The 23,071-nt window shown below is 31.8% G+C and overlaps 3 protein-coding genes across 3 annotated transcripts; 2 read left to right on the forward strand and 1 right to left on the reverse strand.

Moving 5' to 3' along the window:
• Window positions 1-4,961: 4,961 nt before the first annotated feature.
• On the forward strand, window positions 4,962-6,128 carry LOTGIDRAFT_57277 (hypothetical protein; the record flags this gene model as incomplete). The annotated part of the gene is made up of 3 exons (XM_009057012.1): window positions 4,962-5,091; window positions 5,424-5,549; window positions 6,055-6,128. Coding segments are annotated over 3 exons (330 nt in total), but the record flags the coding sequence as incomplete, so codon positions are not given.
• Window positions 6,129-10,288: 4,160 nt separating this feature from the next.
• LOTGIDRAFT_104577 (hypothetical protein) lies at window positions 10,289-11,083 on the forward strand (the record flags this gene model as incomplete). The annotated part of the gene is made up of 3 exons (XM_009057117.1): window positions 10,289-10,398; window positions 10,606-10,714; window positions 11,000-11,083. The coding sequence occupies 3 exons, from the start codon at window positions 10,289-10,291 to the stop codon at window positions 11,081-11,083; spliced, it is 303 nt and encodes a 100-aa protein (XP_009055365.1).
• Window positions 11,084-12,970: 1,887 nt separating this feature from the next.
• LOTGIDRAFT_203077 (hypothetical protein) lies at window positions 12,971-16,325 on the reverse strand. The gene is made up of 9 exons (XM_009057118.1): window positions 16,240-16,325; window positions 15,887-16,024; window positions 15,263-15,409; window positions 14,917-15,020; window positions 14,625-14,676; window positions 14,225-14,362; window positions 13,742-13,854; window positions 13,518-13,617; window positions 12,971-13,366 (listed from the first exon to the last, which is right to left on the reverse strand). The coding sequence occupies exons 1-9, from the start codon at window positions 16,297-16,299 to the stop codon at window positions 13,307-13,309; spliced, it is 912 nt and encodes a 303-aa protein (XP_009055366.1). The 5' UTR covers window positions 16,300-16,325; the 3' UTR covers window positions 12,971-13,306.
• Between the last annotated feature and the right edge of the window lie 6,746 nt (window positions 16,326-23,071).

Consider the following 23,071-nt stretch of genomic DNA (forward strand, 5'->3'; position numbering starts at 1 on the left):
CTTCCACTTTGTAGTTGTCTCTTCTCTATTTGTTGTTTATTGACACATTTTAGCGTTGCAATAAATTGATACATTGACCACTGTGACATGCAGTAAACATCCGTGGATTTCGTTTAATGTGTAAACCTTGCAGTGTTTGGTTGTTGTGCCCAACAGACTTGTATTAGGCTCACACTTTGTTAGCTTTGGTCGTAGTTTGTTGATGCAAGCCAGATTTGAGTGGACACGTTATCTCTCTCAATGGAATTCCTTGGGGTATGATCGTTTGTCCACTCTAACCAATTTTACCGATGCCTGTCAAACGTATGCATTCGAAATCGCTAAGAACCAAAGTACTTGGTAATCAATTTAATATTATTCCACTAGTTATAATGAAAAAGTTAACCTGAGGGTTCCAATGTTGACTGAGCTATACTTAAATAGTTACGAGATATTAACGGTTGGCAAATCTGGCTCACCAAACTATGACGGCCTGTTCAAGTATTGACAAACTCAGATTGGTCAGAGGAATGTGGTTATTGTTAAATGATTACATTGTGTAGCATATTTACTGATTTTTATATCTGGCTCTGTGTTTTATGGATTTAAACAGATTATATTGACTATTACAGCTGCAACTATGGATATTATGTATTTGGTTTGTATGCTGATTTCATCGATTGTAGTATATTCATTACCCAGTAAAAAATCAAGAAACGTGGTCTTCTATAGATATAACACATTGTCATTGGTTCTCATATTATCTACAAATTCCAGATAGCCTACTTTATGTCATATTCATGTATTGTGTTGCAGCTTTGTGTTATATATAGCTTAATGAAATTAAAATTTCGATTTGTTGTAAACAAATTGCCAGGTGTAGCTCCATATTTGAAAGTGGTACACGTGTCTAGAATCATAGGTTAATGAAACGTTTTCAACCAGCTGGCTTATAAAAGGTATAAGGTTTACTAAGCCAGGCATGTTTCTATATTTTTATCTTCATTCGAGCACGTTTCTGTTTTTATTTTTTGTCTCAATTTGCGAGTTGTGATCAATTATGATAAAGATCACCACAGTCTAGCTATAAACTCAGCAGGTAAAAAGATCTGATCTAGTTATCAGGTAGTATAAACAATATACTGACAGTCATGACACCGACAGCTGACACTGGTCTTTAATATTAGATAGACCCTATAGCATGATAATCACCATTTACTTAAAGCGGCATTTTTCGTCAAAAGAGAGAAATCAATTTTCAATCTTATCTCATGGAATCGTACATTGTTCAACTGACAACTAACTGTGAGTTAAATGAAAAATATCAGAACAATTGGTTACAGAAGAATCAATGAAAAAGATGGAAGATATGGGCTGTTTTTCAGTAACTAAGACCTAACATGTCAAGGAACCAGTGGCGTAAATATTTCAGGCAGACTCAATTTTCTGTGGTCAGAATTAATCTTTATCATTAATCACTGTCAGTCACTATTCAAATTCCTACCCAGGGGAATCTCTTTAATGGTCCTGTACCTACGTGATCTAAACAGTGGCTCTCTATCAGTCATCATCACCCCTATCTCTAATAATATCACACTGTTTTAACACTGGTCAACTGGTCACTTACAGTTCTATTTGATCTATTGTCCAGCTTCAAAGTTGTGAGAAGAAACGATTCAGACACACTGGTGCTTTTGTTTCTTTGTACTGTCCAGTTTCACCTGGGAAAAGTGTCAGACTCTAACAAAAGCGTCTGATATCCTAACGTGGTGTATTCTAGTCTTGCATTTAAGGTACCACTGAGCTACATTTTAATTCTGATAAACTAAAGTAATCCAGGATTTAAAACTCCCTTTTATTGCACATTTTTGCATATGACTTGCAACTAGTGACTATGAAAATAGAGGACATCAGTAACAAAAATTGAAATCACCATCAACGCAGTCATCTGATTTCGATTTTCTTTTGATTGAAAATTAAATTGCATAAACAGGATTCTTTTCAAATTTTACTTGTTCAACTTGTAATAGCAAATTGGCACAGTGGGATATCAGTGCAACAATGTCATGTCGTATCTCAACCTGACCGAGAGAAATTTAAAGGTATACCTTCAGGTTTTTCTAATTTTCTCAAACAATAAATTAGCAGCATTTAAATTCAAGTTATGCGTTTGCTATCGTTTGCCCAGAGCCTTATTTGGTAGGATAACTTCAAAAAGCTGGTAACTTGTGGATGGAATTAAACTTCAATCCTATACGTACGCCTTGCAATGACTGGTTATATTTCGGACACGCATTCTGACCATCAATAAGATTTAGTAAGACAGTTATAACAATAGGCTTTTCTATTGTTAATACATGAATAACTTTCTGAGTCTAATTTGTATGATCATTAACTAGAGTTGTCCAGGTTTAGTGACGTCACGAAAGGACAGGTGTTAGCCATGTACACGATAAACAAATTTGAATTGCTTTTGTAATAGTGTGTTCCATTGAACAATATCACGGATAAGAATTGTCTGGCGGTTTCTGACCGGCCTATCTAAATATAAAATTGTTTCATTTCCTGCCTTGAAGCATCCTGACTCAAAGTTTCAAAACGTCTTTTAATTTCTTTCTCAGCAGTGGGTAAAATGTGAGCTCACCTTGTTTTTTGAACAAAGTAGATTATGATATTGAAAAAAAAAATCGACTTTTAGGATAGATGAACTATTGGCTACTTGGCAAGGTATTTAGCAATAGAAAAAGTTATGGAAACCTTTAATTTCATATAACTGTCGCATGTATAAGTTTTGAATGGCATAAAAACATAAAAGTATAACAGATGTGAATCGAGAGATATTCAAATATCAACGTGAATAAAACAATAAAATATTTTCTAAACAAACGTGAACTAAGTTCATTGATGTTCTTCCATTTACAAGCTGTGACATGTTGGTAAGTTTGGACGATCTGACATTCAAATTCTGAACCGGATATTATTTTCCAACGACCTATCGATTGATTTGACAAATGGATGACTCTATTTGTACCTGCCTGTCATAACGATATAACAATATTTAAATGTACTGGAATATTTGTGTTTCGTTGAATTGTGAAAAATAATGTGTTTGCTGATAGTTATTGATTTTGTATTTTTATTGCAGACAAGATAGGAAGATATTGGAATTCGCCATTTTGGATAATAAATTTACACTCGGGTGTAAGTTTTGACTGTGTTGGTAAATTTTTCCCAATTGATCTTAAAAAATTCAAAAGAATTTTGTTGTTGAAACGTGGTGAGAATGTTTAAGTGTCTCAAATATTTCAATCGATACCATGAATAAGGATGTTTGTATTCAAATTGATTATGAATTCACCATGATTTCATCACGATGACGTTCTGAATGTGTCGTCTGCTAGTAAAATTGTGAAAGCGATTCATGTAACAGTTGTTGTTTGAACAATGGGTACATTATTTGCCTTTTTTGCCATCAAGCGCTGATTTTGTTTCAAAGGACTGGATATTTATTGACTTTGTCAACAATATAATACGCTCGGCTTATCCTTGACAAATAAACAAATCTTAACTGAGACAATATGCTGTAGATTGCTACTGTTATCTTCAAGTCATCCTCTTCAGTTTTCTTCTGTCTGATCAAAGACACCCAGCTGTGCAGGGAAATTATGTAATCTATAATTAGATTTTGGACACATTTGGTTTAAATTTCAAGCTAACCAGAAACTGCTATTTTTCATCTGGTCTTGATATTTGCTATGGAATTTAGGTCAGTGCTCAAGTTGACCTATATTTGGACCAATTCAACCAGATCTGATATTGTGTCCATTGTCATTTTTAGATAGGACTAAATTGAAACATTTTGGTTGACTTGATCATGGCCTAATATTGTATTAAGGTTCAATATAGCTGGCGTGACTGTAGCTTTAAAGTATATAAATATGCCTAAACTGTATACTGTTGATATAAGCCTATTATGATCTAATATTATACAGTAGCCATATAAATGGTTGGTTATATTGACAGATATATTACTATGTAAACATTGTAAACTTTATAATATTCACATACTTACCCTTGGGGATATATCATATTAATAAGTGGTTATTGATAATAAAGTGTAAATAAGTATTGTTATAGAATTAAATACATAGTATATATTTGTGCACACTATGCATCTGTGATATTGTAGACATTGTAAATTGTATTATTTTCATTTGTTCTCTAGAAAATTTTGTGTTTATTATTCCTATTTATAATAACAATACAGGACACTAATTATTCTCAAGGATATATCATAAAAAGAACATTACACAATATCCTTTAAACAAAACTGACAAAATCAGGAAATTATGTGTGAACAGCTTTCCTGGACATTTCAAGATCTTATCATGGATTACTCTTATTAGTTATGTGGATAATGTAAGACCAGTGGAAAAATAGTTTCCAAGTTTCCAATGATATTAGTCTATGCACTAGTCAAAAAAAAATAATACATCACGATATCCCAACTTAAAATCTAAGGGCTGCTCATTTATAAATTGTGTTCAAGTATTCTGAAAGGATGAATGTGTCTGGATCGTCAGCCAGTTCTATCAAAAGTCCTGAACCAACTGAAGGTTCTCCTGCTTGGATAGAGTGGCAAGTAAGTAGTAGAAAATGAGTAATGTTGTATTGTCTATCTGTAATAGTGTGGTTATGCATATTTGGAGGTCTGACACATTTCTCTTGGTATTCATATGTAAATTTTCAAAATAATCCAAGCTAGGATTTGACCCTTGCCTTTCGATTGCTGGCACATATTCTTGCCCTATAATATGTTATAGAGTAACAGACTTAAGAAAAATGTTGATATTGATGATTATTTTTTTTTTTTAGCTAATCTGTAAGAATTTCTTAAATTGAAAAAAAACATAATTTTCATCGTAAATAAGTCCTGTTTTGCTATCCATAGATTACTGAATTATAATTTTGTTTAATTTCAGCAACAATTAGATGCATATAAAGCTTGGGTAAACTCTCAGTTGCGGAAAAGACCAGACAGTACACCTATAAATGATTTGAGAACAGATCTTCGAGATGGACAGATCCTGGCTACACTTATTGAGATTGTGGGTATGTACATATTATTATCTCTAATTCCTTATTGTCTTCATAACATAGAGGAAGGAGCAATTTTTCCTGATATATCACAAAATACACATACCACACAGTCTGTTCCAATGACAAAAGATGCAAAACCTTTGGCTGAATTGTTGTAAATGTGTCAGCAATATTTCTTCTTTCTTCTAATGTTCAGCTGAGTTAGATCAACAAGATACTGACAAGACAATTGACTGCAGAGGAGAACAGTGATTCCTTGCCTTCTGTCATTGGTATCTGGCCGTTCATCAAATTTGTTTTTTGAATAACAAATTAGGACTGATGTAGCCTATATCTATTTATAGGCAATGAAAAGCTGTGTAATATTTCAACCAATCCTGATACCAGAGAAGACATGATACATAATATAGATACAGTTCTACAGTTTGTAGAGAAAAATAAAATCAGAGTGCATGAAATGACAGCTCAAGGTAGGGCTTTATGTAACTTCATAAAGAAGAGCCACCAAAGTTTTGAATCTGAAAGAAGAGTAGTGTTACACAATACTGCTTAAAACAGCTAGCAAAAGCTATACATAAGTTGAGACCTAGATTCACAAATTGAGCTTTGCTTTTTAAATGAGATCTTTGGAGATTTTTTTTTCTTGGATGCAATTATGATGAACTGCAGAATTTTACAGAGCATAGGGCCTACAAGTACTAAGATACTCCTTTGGAAAGTTGAAAACTGAGGTAGCAATGGCTGAATTGCAGTCAAATATGGAGGTCAATAAATCTCTGAATTCAAGTATATTAAGATTTGAAGCAAGTAATACTGTTTGATTGGCATTAAAAACTAGATAGGACTCCATATTTGATAATACAATCTGTGTGGTTAAGGGGAGGTAATATTGCATCAAGGGAGGTAATTAGTATTTTCATGCCCACATTTTTGATAATATTGATAGGCTACTAAACTGATTATTAATTTTTTCAGATATTATTGATGGTAATTTAAAATGTATAATGAGATTAATACTGGCTCTAGCAGCCCATTATAAACCTTCTAGTGTTAAACATTCTTCATATCACCATATAAGATCACCATCCTGTATAGCCCAGGTAGGTTTATATTACCATATAAGATCACCATCCTTTATAGCCTAGGTAGGTTCATATCACCATCCTTTATAGCCCAGTTAGTCTCATATCACCATATAAGATCACCATCCTTTATAGCCTAGGTAGGTTCATATCACCATCCTTTATAGCCCAGTTAGTCTCATATCACCATATAAGATCACCATCCTTTATAGCCTAGGTAGGTTCATATCACCATATACGATCACCATCCTTTACAGCCCGGGTAGGTTCATATCACATTATCAGATCACCATCCTGTATAGCCCAGGTAGGTTCCAATCACCATATAAGATCACCATTCTGTACAGCCCGGGTAGGTTCATATCACCACATAAGATCACGATATTGGATCACCATCCTGTATAGCCCAGGTAGGTTTATATCACCATATTAGATCACCATCCTGTATAGCCCAAGTAGGTTTATATCATCATATTAGATCACCATCCTGTACAGCCCAGGTAGGTTCATATCACAATATTAGATCACCATCCTGTATAGCCCAGGTAGGTTTATATCACCATATTAGATCACCATCCTGTATAGCCCAGGTAGGTTTATATCATCATATTAGATCACCATCCTGTACAGCCCAGGTAGGTTCATATCACAATATTAGATCACCATCCTGTATAGCCCAGGTAGGTTTATATCACCATATAAGATCACCATCGTGTACAGCCCAGGTAAGTTCATATCACCATATTACATAACCACCCTATATAGCTCAGGTAATCCATAATTTTCAGTAGATTAACTTTTTTTCTTGGCAAAAAAAGTTTATGATTCATCCTCTGGCATGGTATGGTTCTTGAGGAACAGCAAGATTTTTCAATAAATTTAACTTGTGTATTATATTGTATTATAGGATGCTGCTGTAGCTTTATCAGAAGCTAGAAGAAATGCAGCTAGAGCTGGTCATAGACACAGACGTACCAGAGAGTCCGCTGTAGCTGACAGACGACATGGTCACAGGTACAGTTAATATTCACGATGAACATGATCAGAAAATCTGCATTCAGATAAAGATGCAAGGAGATGTTTTGAAGCATTTCACTAACTAAACACAGTGTAGGTCCTTGGAGAGACCTTGCAGCATTCTGAATTTTTTTTTGTTATTAAAGGGAAGTAATATTGTGTCAAGGGAGATAATTTCAGTTTCTTTTTTCCCTAGTTAAAATAATCTTACACTAGTGAATTAATATTTTTTTCAATGATTTGCATTACAGGTATCAAGACAGTAGTTCTGAACAGTTTTCTGATTCTGATCATAGTGAAAGAAGTCATCCTGGAAGACCAAGAAGAGATTTAAGACATTATGATGCCAGTGGTAGTCGAGGGTATAACAATAGACTCAGTCCGAGATGTTATAATACACCAGTAAGAGAGGGCAGTTATACTGACCATTTACCACGCAGTAAATCATTATCTATAGATCATATACATGGTGAGTTATTGCCCTTGTTTTGAATGAATGCAAAACTTTAAAGTAATTGAGGGAAATTTTTGGTAGAAATTTTGATTGGGTAATCTGAAATTTAATAGTGTTTTCAAAATGTAACTGCACTTTTTCTTCTTCTAACAGCTAAAGATAGTGGTGCAGAATTAGAAGATGCTGCCAGTGTTGTTGATAAAACACAGTATGATGAGTTGTTGCAGGAATATACAGAACTAGGTCATTCCATGCAGGAAACAAAAACCGAGTTAATCATGCTACAAGAATTGGTGAGTTAGTCGTTGTTGGCTTTTATGCTTCTTTTTCTTTATTCAGTATCAGTGTGTTTTTCTTCAGACATCACCAGCAGACCATTTCAAATCTCCTTTTGAGCAAGATTGTTGGACATCAAGTTTAGTTTGCACAAAGACTTTTAGTAAAATAAAATTTACATTGTAAGTGATGATTTTGGAGGAGGGCTGACATTGAGAAAAGCTACACTATTGCATAAACTTATTGAAATAGCATATGATTTTTATCTGCATCGATTTATTACAGTTATTAAGAGGTGAAGATCCTGAAGGTTCAGAAGATGCAACAGTAAGTTTAACATTTTTTCATGATTTAAAACTTTTCATTTATTTAAAGAATTGATTGATATTGATTATAAATTGATTATGTTATTGTAGAACAGTAGTCAATGACATCAAGATAATAAAATATGAAAACTAGTCTCTGGAATGTTATTCACAGAGTCTACCAGATTAAAGGTTTTTATTATTTATTTTCAGGCTGGTTTAATAAGACAGTTACATCTTAAAGATAAATGTATAACATCTTTAAAGGTAGATACTAATCTTTTACTTATTCTTAAGTTGTAAGTTGGAGCTATGCTGATTGTCTTAGCAAGATTCTGCATGACAATACTCATTTACCCATCCATTTCTGGCATGAAAAAACTTGAGCACTATGCTGGTAACCAGAAAAAAATTTTCTCTTATTGCATACTGAATATTATTAAGTTTAAAGCACTAGAAAATTGTAGTCTACCATCTTATAGTTGCCTAAGACACAAGACTTCTCTGATGGAGTACTTTTTTCTTATTGATATAGCTCATGACATTATACCTGAATATAACATAAAGTAATATTTACTTTTCATAGCATGATATAGTGAAACTACAAGATGAGATAACACAACAAATACATGAAAAAGAGAAGATAACATCAGCTTTAAAATCTGAAATAAGAGATTTACATGATCAGATGCAAATAGTTGGTGCAACAGGGGTGAGTTCTTGTAATTAATCAGTGGTTGATATGACAAAATCATGGTTTTCTCAATGCTTTATCTCGTACTTTGAATTTTGTTCTTTTTGTTGCATATTTCATAATTAATTATTTATTTATCTATTAAATTCTTAAAGCCGAAAATAGAGCTGGATGTATAGATTCCTACTTGAAGAAATATAGTGTCCGTCTTGAATTGTAGAAAGACTGTGTCTATGATCTTGTATGATTGTTTTATCATTATATTTTACATTATAGGCCAGTTTATCAGCAAGGGTAGCCTCCCAAGATAAAAGAATGGCTAGATTAGAAGGTAAAATATTTCAAGCTAATCCTGAAGATGGTTCTCATAGTATTAAACCAGAATATCAGGTTTGTGGATTCTTTTTTTTTCAAGATCCTAGTCCTCAGAAACAGAAGAAGTTTGAACATTTATAGACTGTATAATTGCAAATATAATGCACATTTATAAAGGTAACCATTCTCTTCTCTGTATTAGAATTATATCCAAGCTGACACAAGTGAGCTTACGCAATAGTCAAGTATATTTCATGGCAACTTATAAATTTTTTACAGAGTTCAGCAAGTGAACTACACATAGTGAGGGATTCGTTACAGAGTTTACGCCACCATTTTGAGCAGACGTCACCTCACAATCACACTATAGATACTCTAGAACAGAGTATAGCATTATTAATAGAAAAACTACATACTACCGAATCATCATCACCTTATAGTAGTAGTCATACACTTCTTTCTTCCCGGGTATGTTCTTTTTTTTTTCTTTTTATAAAAACTTGATAAGACTGTTTTGGAACTATTCGACTAGTACATCTGTGTCAATTTGAATATTAAGGATAGATGTCTTATTCCGAATCACAATGTAACTGGACATTACCATGACAAACATCACAAAACATCAAGAACAGTATGATTCCCTCTTTTGCAGTCTTTCACAGAATCATCTCCTAAAAAGTTGAATTATGATTCTGCTCCTGAACGCCAGTTATCTTCCAGTGTTACACCTACAGGTAATATTTATTTTTTCTTCAGGTGTCAGGCTTGGTCTTTTTCTGTCAGTCAAGTCTGAATTTAGCTCCAATATGTTTCACTGAATAAATACTTGTTGATTAGGTTGTTCAACATTTTGGAACCAGCAGAGGACCAAAAGATTTAAATTTGCTTGGCTAGATAGAACAATTAATGGTGGTCAGGAACAAATGGTGAATGGCAGTGAATTTTGGTGACTTGATAATCTATCCTCATTATTCATATTTATTGTTAAAAGTTGTATTCCTTGTAAGAAGAATTGTTGTTTCCTACTTCGAAGGCACATGTTCCTTTTTATTATACAGGTTATAGAATGAATAAACCTAATAAAATCAACAATACACAACCACCAGAACCATCAACTAATGTTTTATATTTTACTGATACATCAGTTACACCTAAAATGTGTAAAATATCTAAAATGTAAGTAATATCTGAAAAATTGTGCCTTAAAATAATGGGCCATAAGATCTGAGTATAACCATACATTGTTCTCAATGATTCATTTGAAATACAGGCTTCAGTCATGATATGGTATTTAGGATGGGCAACTGTAAAAACCCAGCCCTTTATAAAGATGCAGAACATCACTTCAACCCTTGTTATTAATTGTCTTCCTTTGTATATTAGGCTAGGTGAAATTAAATTACGTGATTTTAAGAAATTATTTGATAGACCATCAATGTATAGATATCATTTTAAAGCTTTAGATCCAGAATATGGTACTGTTAAAGAAGAGGTAAGGGTGATATTTAAATAGAACGTCTAACATAACCATGGTTACACTCCCTGCAGATAGTTTGAGATAACGATTCCTGGTTTTAAAACTTATTTTCGCTGGTCTGTCTAGAAAATTAGGATGTAAAACTCCACTTCACATTTGTCAAAGCAGCTCTATGGAACAGTTAGTAATAATTTCTTGTATGTCTTTTTTGCCTTTTGCTACATACCTTATAGCTCCATAGATGTGAAAGTCATTCCCAGATGCCCTTTTTGTTTACCATATTTTTTTCTATAATTGCAGATGGCTAATGATGATGATATTGTACCAGGCTGGGAAGGTAAAATAGTGGCATGGGTAGAGGCTGATTTACAAACAGAATGTTAAACCTATACATTGTGTGCTACAGGGTTCAAAACTTTATGCATTTACTTTAAGACTATTGTGTTAAATCTCTTTGTTTGAACAAAGTTGTATGTTCAGATATTTGTTCAAATGTGATTGTGAATGTGCAAAAATTGACAACTGATCTATTGCTGCTGAAGGCATCAACTGTGTGTATACAATTTATTATGTATCTGAAAACCTTGTGATATAAACAAATAATAGTGAAAGAGACACTAAAAAGAGAAAACTCCTAAAAACCTTTGGCTAGCGAAAAGGCTAGATGTGTTAGTGAAATACTGTAGTTATGTTTTTATGCTTTTCAAATAAGTGTATTGCTACTAAATTCTGGGATATTTGAAAACATTCTTGACAGTCATGGAAGGAATAAATGGTCACTTAGTCATAATATTTGTATCTGTATACTCAATACATGTATTTAGTCAATGTCTTTGATTTAAAATTAATATTTATACTGGATACCCTGTGAAAAATGATTAGATACAAGATATAATAATTTTGATGCTTACAGCCATGTATTTACATCATTCTGTCATTTCTGGCTTACATTTTTTTAATTGTTATTATTTTGCCACTTACAAACTGAATATATCCAGAAACACAAAGTCAATCTATTATCACTGTTTTAAAGCTGATATTGCGATTCACATTAATCACCCATAGCTAGTAGCATGTTACCCATCACATTTACTGTTACATAATTCATTTGAATATGCCCATTTTCCTATTAATAATCAAATCTATTTGGCTCTATAAAATGGTTTATTTTAGTCTATCTTATATGTTATGTGGCCTTATATCATTCAGTATTATTCAATTTATAGCATTTATGCATTTATATCGATAGCTCACTGCTGTTAACTTGTCTTGTGTATACAATATGGTAACCTTACTGTATATCTATACTTATTACTTCTGTTACTGTATTTTCTTAATCTTAAAAGAATATTATAAATTTTTGTGCGCTGGTGGGTACACTCAAAAATGAAAAAGAGCAGTCTTTTCTGTATAAAGTGGGCAGATTACACAGTGTAATTCAATCATTAAAAGTCCACTTTGATATGCACTAAACTTTACAATAGTCAATTTGAAAAATTCCATTTTAATATCATTCCACATATCTACCTCCTTTACTCTTCAGCTTAAATATGCACTGCTTATAACTTGTAATTCTGAATATATTTCAACACGCTTTTTTGATGTTTCAGAGATCTCAATAAGGTTATTTGCTATAAGTGTGAAACCATTTGATATTACAATCTAAGTACTGAGCAAGATATATATGTGCTTATTTTAAAATATTATATGTCATTAATATATACATATAATATTAAAATAGGAAACCAACTGTCTCTGTTATTATGTATTTTGTGAGATCTGATATTCAGTTTTTGTTATGAATATTATTTATTTTACTGTATTGCTTACCAAAATAAAATTTTATTTTGAAATCACCATTCTACATTTGCTAGGTTTACTTAGATTTTTTCACTTAGCTTTTTTAATATAAGATCTATGATATTTATGGACTGCAGACTTATGAGAATATAACCCACAACCACCATTGATATCAAAAATAGCTAAAAAAAACAGACACCTTAAAAATTGATACACCAGGTCATTTAATGGAATTGGGCTCTGTTAGGTGATAGGGGTTGAAGGTATCAGTATTTTTCTTACCTTGAGGAGGATTCAAACCCCTAGCAGACGACAATCTAACTTGCAATCCAACCCTCTATTCATCTTCCTCTGTCATGATATAACCCTGCCATGATTTAAATTGCATGGTCAGGTATCTTTAACTAGTGTTTATGTAAAGTTCAATATATGTCATTAGTGAAATTGTCTACCAAAAGTCAAACTCATATTAAATACATAAATAAATTTTTTATCAAGTGCAAAATCAACAAGTGTGAGATATAATAAATTATATACAATAAATTTGTACAAGTAAAATCATAACAAGCTTAAAGTAACAAACACTGCAGAAAACACTAAAAATATGCACAATAACATAGTAAGCAAGTGTCTCAAGCAGATATAAATTCTTTTGATGCTGTAAATGCATAGTCATATGTTTATTTTTAACAGCCTTATAGCCATCTGTATCACTTTTTAGCATTAAAATCCAATGTTCTTTTATTATTAAACACAATATTTAGATAAATATATTGTTTTTAAATTAGTATATCGTAAAAATCGATATTACTCAGTCCATTTGGGATCAAACACAATAGGATACAAGTTTCCATCCATTTTCTCACCCTACAAATTTTAAAGAATATTTCAATATTTATGGGCAACAATTTCCAAATATGGTGTAAAAGGGAAATACTTTGAAATATAAAATTCTGCATGTAACTATTTAAGTTAAAACTCTTTCAGTCAATACAAATATGACAAGAAATAGCTTTACCTTGGGTATAAGACTTCCTTTCAATAGTTCTTCATCAGTATTAGATACAACACCATCCGCAAAATAATTCAACACTGCAGCTCTTCTAGGCCTTTCTGATCTGAAATATTTGGGTTATTTCATGACTTAAAATTTTAAACTTTGGAAAATGCAAACAAATTTGCTTACGCATTTTTTTCTAACAAGAATATATTACTGAAAACTTTTTGTAATTCAATATGTACCTGTTACCATAGGAACCATGAACAGCCAATGGGTGATGAAAACTGGCTTCTCCTTTTCTTAAACGACCACAAACTGGTTTAAAAGCAACTTTTTCTTCTTCTGTTAAAATTGTCTATAAAATATATTCATGTACCTCATTTATACAGATCTAATACATTTTAAAAATATAGGTACTATAATCAATATAGTAATATAGTTTCTGTTAAAAATTCAGAATTAATGCGACACTATTGCTATATGCCTTAAACTTGTAAGTTATCTTCATATTTGAAATAGAATTGTGTTTTTCATGTCATCAAATACACAATGGATATTCATGGTTCATGTACTTCTAACTTTGTATTCAAATTCACAGTTCTTTAAGATCAGATATTGTTAATATTGTTTAAGTATATTATGGCATGTATACCTATGCTTGTTACAGTTTATGGTCAGTCTATATAGTCCAAAGAAATGATGAAATTGTGTTATTGAACTATTACCTGAATGGATTCCATATCTTTAAAATTAAAATCTGTAACAGGAAGTGGTTTACCACCATCTCTTGTCCAATGATGAGAACCAGGGATATAATGTAGAGCTCCATTCTCTTCTGATTGATCATCTAATGCTATATGAACCTAAAATAGAAAGTGCTTTGACTTCACTATTTATTTTTAGTATTAGCTAACAAATTTTGGTCTTAAGATGGTATTGTTTTCAAAAGGAGATAGAATTCTCATAAGCTTACCACTAAAACTTGGCAACAAGATGTATTTTATTGAATATTCAATATTTTGTCAAGTGAACGTAAGAAAACTATCTCCCTAGACACATTAAAGGGAGATAATTCAAGATACACTAAGAACTAATAAAGGTTTTAAAAGATATAAGTCAACTCACCGTTAAATGTTTCATTGGTTTAGTTCTGGTCCAGTAGGAATAATCTTGATGCCTGGTAAAAAAGCACGATCTAAATTTGCATATCCTTTTAAGTACAAAATGTTTTTCACAAGTAAAGTTGCGACAAAAATAGATTTCATACAATACAGATTGGAGGGCCATTCATATTTCTGACAAATAAGTGCAGTGGCTGAAGCTCTTCATCATTAAAGATTAGATCAGGATTCTGATATTGTACAAATTTTTCCATCCAACAAGGCCAATTAAAAAAAATCCAACAAGATCTACTTACCAAGCCACGCCACCACCAATCTTAGGAGGCTTAGCAAACAGTTGATCATGCCAAAATCTTACTGGAATTAAATGTCCTTGTTCTAAAAGCTGAGAAGCTGGCACCTATCATCAGGAGAGACAAAAATGTATTTATTTGCTGTTTTCTATAGTGCAGGAATTGAGCTTTTATGATAGTGACTTAAATGCAGTTAAGCATTTCTATATTTACAGGAACTAGACTTTTTACAGAAAATTTGAAAGACTCAAACAGAATCCATGCTATACAAAAAGATTGGCAAGATCGGCAATCCTTGTAAATCATGAACAAAATGACTGATGCTATAAAGATAATCTACAATACCTACCACTACACTAGGCATAAAAACAATATCATGAAAGTTTTCAGTGATTCTCCAGTGACCTAAACAATGCATTAATACATTGTCAGGATCACCACTCTGATTACTGTGAAATTCATACAATAAATCTTTCTTAGGTGGTTCTTTATTAGTCTACAAATAACAATATATCAAGTTAAATTACAATTTAAATCTTAATACCCGTTAGATAGAAAGAAAGTTATGTAGTAGTCTAGAACACAGTCTAGATTAATCTTGTATGGAACAAGAAAGATGCTCACAGGATTGATGTCAGAAAGCTGTTGCCAGACCACAGTTTGATTATATTCACCAATTTTGTCTGAATGGAACTTCAAAATGTCAGTCAGTGACAAATAAGTCAAATTTTGAGGATTCTATCCATACAACACATATTGTCTCTTTAAAAACATCAAAAATGTCTCAAATTTCAATGGGGATCGACTGTGGCCAGTTTATTTTGTAAACTGTAAGCATCCAAAGCTTTAAGATTCACTATGCATCATCAATGAGCAGAGTATGCTTCTGACCAAGCTACAATTGAGACTGTCAACTCTGCATATCACGTTCTTTCCAAGGGACTTATATCAGAAAAGGTTAAAAGTCTCCTACCAGAAAGGTGCGATAATCTTCTAGTATTTGATCACATTGTTTTTCTGTTAAAACTTGTTTATTTAATAAATAACCATCTCTCCAAAACTCTTCTATTTCTTTCTCTGATAGTTTAAACTTATTCCATTCTGATTTATCCTGTTTTTAAATTCAACTTTAAATTACAACATTTACTTTTCATGTGTACTGATGAAAAATGAACTACAGAATATAACCACTGATTTACTTAGCTAAAAAATTTCAGTTTCTGAGACTATTTGACTATTGGTCAAAAATAATGGTGCATCTGTCCCTTTAAAGAAATAACAGAAAACCTAAACTGCATAACAAAACATGGCAATAGTGAAATTTACCTTAATAGGTTCAAACAAATTTCCTATTGGTTTGTGGATGGTGCTTAAATCCTCACTCATATTATATAGTGTTAACCCTATTAAACTCACATCTGAACAAGAGATAATAAAAAAGACCTAGATCTAATAAGAGTGATTTGTTATCTTTTCAAGGTTGATATGGTTAGGGGCCTGTACTGTATCTTATCTTGCTGGAAAAAAGATAAAATATGCATGTGGACTCGTGAATCATCAAGTTTTAATTTCAAATACTATGCATTCTGATTAAAGTGCAAATCAGATTGTTTGTTTGTATTTTTTCTGCATGTTAAATACTCACTCAAGCCTCAAGCTATGTGATTTCGTTACAATTGCCTTAAAATATGTGTGAGAATGCACAAATTCAAATTAATTTTTCAAAATTTGTCCTGGAAATCCCTCAATTGAAACTTGCACCCATGGCACTTCTACACTTGAAATCTCAACCCTTGAATGGCAAAAATACAAAAAGCAGTTATAGACAGTTATAATTGCCTATAATATTAACAATATTCAACTGTCTATAAGCTGGTGTAGGCTATAGGGATGGAGACCATTTTGGAAAAATCCCTTTTAAATTCCATGAAAGTGTGGGTTGTCTCAAATAGACTATTGTGGCAAATGACATAACATTGTCATACTTGAAATTTGAAATCTGATGCATTTTTGTAACCAATAAGGATTAAAGGGATTTCAGTGTCACGTGGTGACAAAGTGTCACGTGACCTAAAGTTAGTTGTTTTAGTACAGTAGCCAAGTCGACTTGTGATGCTATTCTTGTTTCATAAAATTTAAATTATCCGCCTTTAAAATTTAAACTAAACGAACATGCACCCAGGGTTTACTTTTGCAGTATGCTAAGTTACAGAGGATAAAACTACTTTGATTTCGGAAATAATCACTAATGGCGACTTCCTGTGGCTGTTCTGTTGTCCTCCCATCCTAAAGCTAATCAATCAATTGGCAATTAACCAATACGTAGAAAATGTTCCAAATTATGAAAAGTTGGAAATACTAAAAGTAAACGTTTAACTTGATATTCTTGGATTATACGAAATAATGGATCATTTCCGAAGTATTTAGTAATTGAATGTTTTAGTGGGGAGGAGAAGGGAAGAGCCAGACGGTGGAGATTGTTTGAAAAATGGGGGATTACACACACGTTAGAATGAAAGATCTGAAAAGCCTGTAGGTATTGTTTTTATGGCTTATCATGCTATTGATTGGTTTTCGTAAGCATCCAAATTGATTTTAGACTGATTAGATCGTAGAGTTTTATTATCGCCTGCTCAGTCTGTAAAATTTTGTGAGGTGTTGTCAAATTGAGAGGCGATCACGCAGGAAAGTTCAATCTGTTTTGTTGAAGTGGACAGCCGAAGGGATACACAGCTTTGTTAAGATATTTTACCGCCAAAGCATACTTCCATCTGTTGGAATATATCAAACGGTATCATTAATTTTTAAAATATGTTTTGTATGTTGAAATGATTTCAAATTTAAAGGCTGTTTTTAGGTATTGTTGATATTCTTTACTTTAGCAATAATAGCAGGCCAATTTCACTCAAATCACTGCTACCCTTTGGTTCAGGATAAAAAGAACAGTAAAAAGTAGCTTCTTGACCAAGTTGATAAGTGATGTTTTTATTAAAATAGATTTTTTGTCAAATATATTGTGTTAAGACTGTATATAGGTATGCTAAATAATTTTGGATTTAAGGAGCCCCCCACCCCCCCATCAGTTTTATATTTACCTTAATAAAGAACAATACTTTTTAATGGTCTAATGGTTTTAGGGATTTTGAAGACTATTAGATACTCTAGCCTGATGGCTTGGCAAGGTTTTGAAAGACATTAATTGTTTATCTAACATATAATTATTTTTAAAAATTCAACAAGACATCACCTTCTTGTTCTACTTATGATTTTAAGTAGGTTTTCTTAACTATTTATGTGTATCGGGAACACTGATAGGCCTATCATCTATTTGCACCATATCAATTTTCAGCCTATGGCTCTTGCAATTTCAGTTTTTTACTTCACTATCACGAAATCTGCTATTGATATATATATATGATTAAGGACCTTTTCAATAGTGACATCATAAATTGCATAGTTTAAGTGGAATTGAAAGAATCACAGACATCTTACAATCCCTTTAAGAAATATCACTATATATATACTTACAACATGATACATTAAAGGGATTGTAAAGCGGTTTTCAGAATTACATATTTGTATTTTATTTTTCAATAAAGTTAAAAAGGATAAAGGTGATTAGTGTATAAATCAAAGTGTTAAAGTTTGTTTTCCATGATATGCTTTGTTGGCAATTGATTTTGCATGACTTGGAGATTTTTGATCCGAATTGAAAAAACAAAATGGTGTTCAAATGCTGACAATGTGAGCAAATTACATTCCAGAACACTGACTATTAATTTAGCCATCCTAGAAGTTGTAATAATTCAATTAGGGAGTAGAAAACAAGTTAATAGCAGGTTGATATTCTGTAATAATTAGATTCCAACACTTCTGGAATTCTTGATGACTTCTCCTCTTCCTATTTCTTCTCATGGTTATAATCTAAAATCCAGTAATTGTTATTGATGATGTTAAAGGGATTGGTTCTCTTAATGATAAAAGCTCACAGAATTAGAGTTTGAAAATAATATTTCTTTTTATCTTCTCTATGATAAAAAGCGGGACAAATCAAGTCAAATGTCTGCTTTTCCTTTAATTCTACTAGAACTAGGCATTTTATGATGTCACTATTGAATCACAAAGCTCATTTTAATTGTGCAATCAGTTTCCGAAGTACGCATAAGAAAACCTCTTTACATTCCCTTCCCTTCTCAAATGCATGTTACAAAGCTGAAAATAATTTGTATGCTTTGCTTTCAGCTTTAATTAGGTATACGCATGGTTTAAACTATATTACAATTCTTGAACCTAGTTTTTTAAAATTAAAAATACATTAAATGAAATAAACTGTTGACTATTTGTAATGATTAATGTTGGAATAATTATTGAGTGTTTTCTGCTTCACTTATTTACAATAGTTATAAACATAGTGGGGGTCTCAAGTTATCTTTATAATTTGTTCCTAGATCAGTATTCCCCTTAACTTTTAACTTTCAAATATTTCTGTAGTTGAGAAAGAGTTGTACAATAATTTGCCTCAGGTGTACTAACATAAAGCAGCTGTTGTTGAATTTTAAACATGTTTTTTAAAGAAAATCATCATCTTTCTTTACAATGTACATAATGACTCCAATATCATTGAAAAAAAGTTTAAGATGTTTGTATAGATTATGATTTCTTTTCTTAGCCTACTATATCATTCATGAAATATACTGAGTTATAAATGGAAATTTATTACAGTCGAGTAACCTAATTTCGTGGAAACCTATTATTCGTGGATTTCCGGGAAAGGATTAATAATTTACATGAGCGACCTTGCGCGACCTCCGCTCCGCATTAGTTTGTTTTAATAAACATGGGTTTTCTCTACAATATCAGCTAGTAGAATGAATCCAGTAGTTTCAAGCAAGGAAAAATGTATTAATGTATACTTTGACAAATACAAAATGGCAGATTTCACTTATTACCAAACGTCCCCATTTTTTATCGGCCGAATTTCCTTATAATCCCAAGCGGTAATCTGAATTCCAAGTGTCGTCTGCTAGAATGTAGTCCAACTAATGAAGTCACGTGATCAACTAGCGGATTCCGTGTCAGCAGAAAATTTCTATGGAATAAAAGTGGACCATATTCTTATGTTGTTTCAGTGACTTTTAGCAATAAATCACTCTACGTATCATATTTTGTCAGTCACTATTTTTTTTTTAAATCGTGGTTCTTTGAAGGAATTGTAACTAGTTATAATGAATTGATATTAAAGATAAATACTTAGAGAAGTTAATTATACCACCCGGTATTCATACAACATGTTTTTCTTTTCAAACATTGTACACGAAAATAGGTGATGCATTCTGCCCCTGTTGACCAGTTGGTTGCTCATGAAATATGGGTCAAAGTGAAGGATTCATAAAGAAAATCGAAATAAACCAATTTTAATTATTTTGTAGAATATCTGAGGAAATATCTAAAATTTTTTAACTTTGACAAAATTCGGTGTTGAATCCTTATATCCAAGAAAATAGGTTACATCACTGTATATGTTTATTTTCATGAGGGACACACATTACTTCTAAATCATCATTCTGACAATTTCTTGTGTCATTTCAACAATGGATTTGGTCAATAATCTCAAGCTCTGTTTGCTGCTCTAAAGGAAATTTAAGTAACATGAATAGTAGGCCTAATGGTAAAGAAAAAATATCATAGATAACAATTTGTAGCATATTGTTGCAGTCATCTGAAGAGATAACTGATATTTATATTATAAAAAAAATGAAAGAATCGTTGAAAAATGTAGGCAATGCCACTATCCCAGCAAGAACTGGACTGGTAGAAAACAAATAAAACGCAAATAAAAATATCAGAATAATTGAATAAAAGAAACAAATAATAATAGTTTTAATTAGATTGTAATATGATATGACATTGTGAAAATAATAAAAAAATTCATATGCTGTACCCAAGTTTCATTCTCTCTTTAGATTAAATGGATTTTCTACTCCTTTGAGCATCTTCTTCAAAACTGTTTTTTCATGTTTTCATTGTCTCTTTCTTGTTCAGTTTTTGATCGAAATTTTGTTGTAAATTTCAGTTAGAAAATAGAAGGTTGAGATGATTAAAGATATTGGAAGTAATAACTGTATGAATAGAAAAGGATAGATAGTTCAATGAAAAGGTATGTCTTGTGTTTATGTTGAGCTTAATGATTCTTACTGAGTTAATTTACAGTGTAAAAAGATATGGAAAACCAGCATTAAGGTGTACATACAACTTAGAGGAATATAGCCATGTAAATATTTCTTTACTGTATAGTGCTCCATTTCAGGTACCCTTATCACTTCTCAGAATTAAATGAATGGTTGGTTCCCATAGTATAATACTAGGATGAACAATGCAAACAATTATCTTGCTTCTAGGGAATTATTTTCATTTAGTAATAATAATGTAGTAATAACAATTTCACTTAGCATTTATTTCTATCAGCTAATAGTGATGATAGTTTGAATTGTCCAAGGTATAGTATATTCAACTAGAACTGAATATCAGATTAGATTTAAAATCTGGAAAGTGATAAGGATAGCTATATTTAGATTATGATTCCTACCATTTTATACTAGACAGTTTTTTGTCTTGTAAGTATGATTTATATTATAAGTGGTTTTGATATAGTATATGTACAGTAATAAAGTTATAGTATTATTTATACAGTCCAGTGAATAGGTCAGTCAATGGCACACTAACTTCAATAAGACTATTGTACTCAGCGATTGCATACTTAGTCAAGTCAATTGTTTGTGTTTTATGAACTACTACTAACAAAGGATTAATTTCTCTTATAAATTGTATAGTATTTTTATGAAGCTATAGGGTTATGGTTGTGAAATGTTTTAATTTGGTTTATATATCGTTACTTGCCAGCTGATCCTAGGTATAAAAGATGGTAGCATTGAATGCTTTCTTGACACTTATGTCTCAAAGTAGTTGTAAGTTACCCCATGGCCCAAATGATTTATCACAATATTTGAATATCTATACCAAATAGACAAACCCATAAGGAGTCAAACCAAAAAACTTAATTTTTCCAGTAATTATCGGAGTGAAAGCTTATCAAAAAGGCTGTGTTGTGCGCATGTTTCACTATTGCTATCATGCTGTATATTTGAATACCATGATTTATTGACTCAGTAAAGACTATTATAGATTGATTGAGTATAGTCAATGCCAATATTTATCATTCAGTAAAAACATACTGTTATTCTTCTCCTGACACACTGTGTGCACAATGTGACTTGTCGTTTATTTGTGACGGAGAAGACAGGCTTAATATCGACTAGCTCAGACTTTATTTTGGTGTTTGTTTTTAGAACAAATAAACCACTTCAAACTGTCGGCTTAAATCAAGGGAGTTGGCTGGGTCGATAAAGATTGAATTTAAACTATTTTCTTAATTTCCAAGTCTGAAAAGAATTTGTACAAATTCAAAATTTAAACATTATTTCATTGAAGCAAAATGGTTATAAGATTTTAACGAACTTTATTTTATTAATTATTCAAAAAAGTATGATAAAAAGCTAGTAAATACAAGCAAGGATAATTTCTTTTAGAAATCCTCTATAATTATTGTTTAGTCACAAGATTATTAAAATATTCACAAACCAAACATGTCCTTTAAAGCCTGAGATGTGATATTTATAGTACAGTAATATAAAGAGTCTTCCTGCTGGTGTAATCTATTAGCATAAAGTATAACAGCTCAGTATAGGAAATTATTTAGTTGAACAATAATTACCACTGAAGACTGTTACCAAAGAAAGTGCTTTTTTACCCGATATTTCACCAATCATGATGTATCATTAGTAAGGTCTTAATGTAGTCATCCATAGCAATCTATTGTAATCGGCAACTTAAAGGGATAGTGATGGGTTTTCTCCTGGATATTTTTATCCACAACAAATAAATACTTTTTTTAAATGGACATCAATGGATTGGACCACTTGAATAATTCACAAATGCAGGATACCATGAAATGAAATGTGGTCATTCATTTTCTGACACTTTACAATGATGCACAGTGTGCAATGATCATTACTCCTGTCTATTTTATTTACAACTCTTAATGGTATAAAAAGGATTTTTATTTTTTTTTTTATCAGTTATAGTGTTTACAACTCACCAT

Source organism: Lottia gigantea (assembly GCF_000327385.1).
Source record: "Lottia gigantea unplaced genomic scaffold LOTGIsca_3, whole genome shotgun sequence".
NCBI lineage: Eukaryota > Metazoa > Mollusca > Gastropoda > Lottiidae > Lottia > Lottia gigantea.

What these genes read in the sequence shown, in the direction of transcription:
- LOTGIDRAFT_203077 (XM_009057118.1), bottom strand. Translation starts at nt 16,299, where the DNA reads ATGAGTGAGGATTTAAGCACCATCCACAAACCAATAGGAAATTTGTTT. An exon ending in TTTTTATGCCTAGTGTAGTG is followed by an intron (nt 15,021 to 15,262) that starts GTAGGTATTGTA and finishes TCCTGATGATAG; the next exon opens with GTGCCAGCTTCTCAGCTTTT. An exon ending in CATGGTTCCTATGGTAACAG is followed by an intron (nt 13,618 to 13,741) that starts GTACATATTGAA and finishes CAAATATTTCAG; the next exon opens with ATCAGAAAGGCCTAGAAGAG.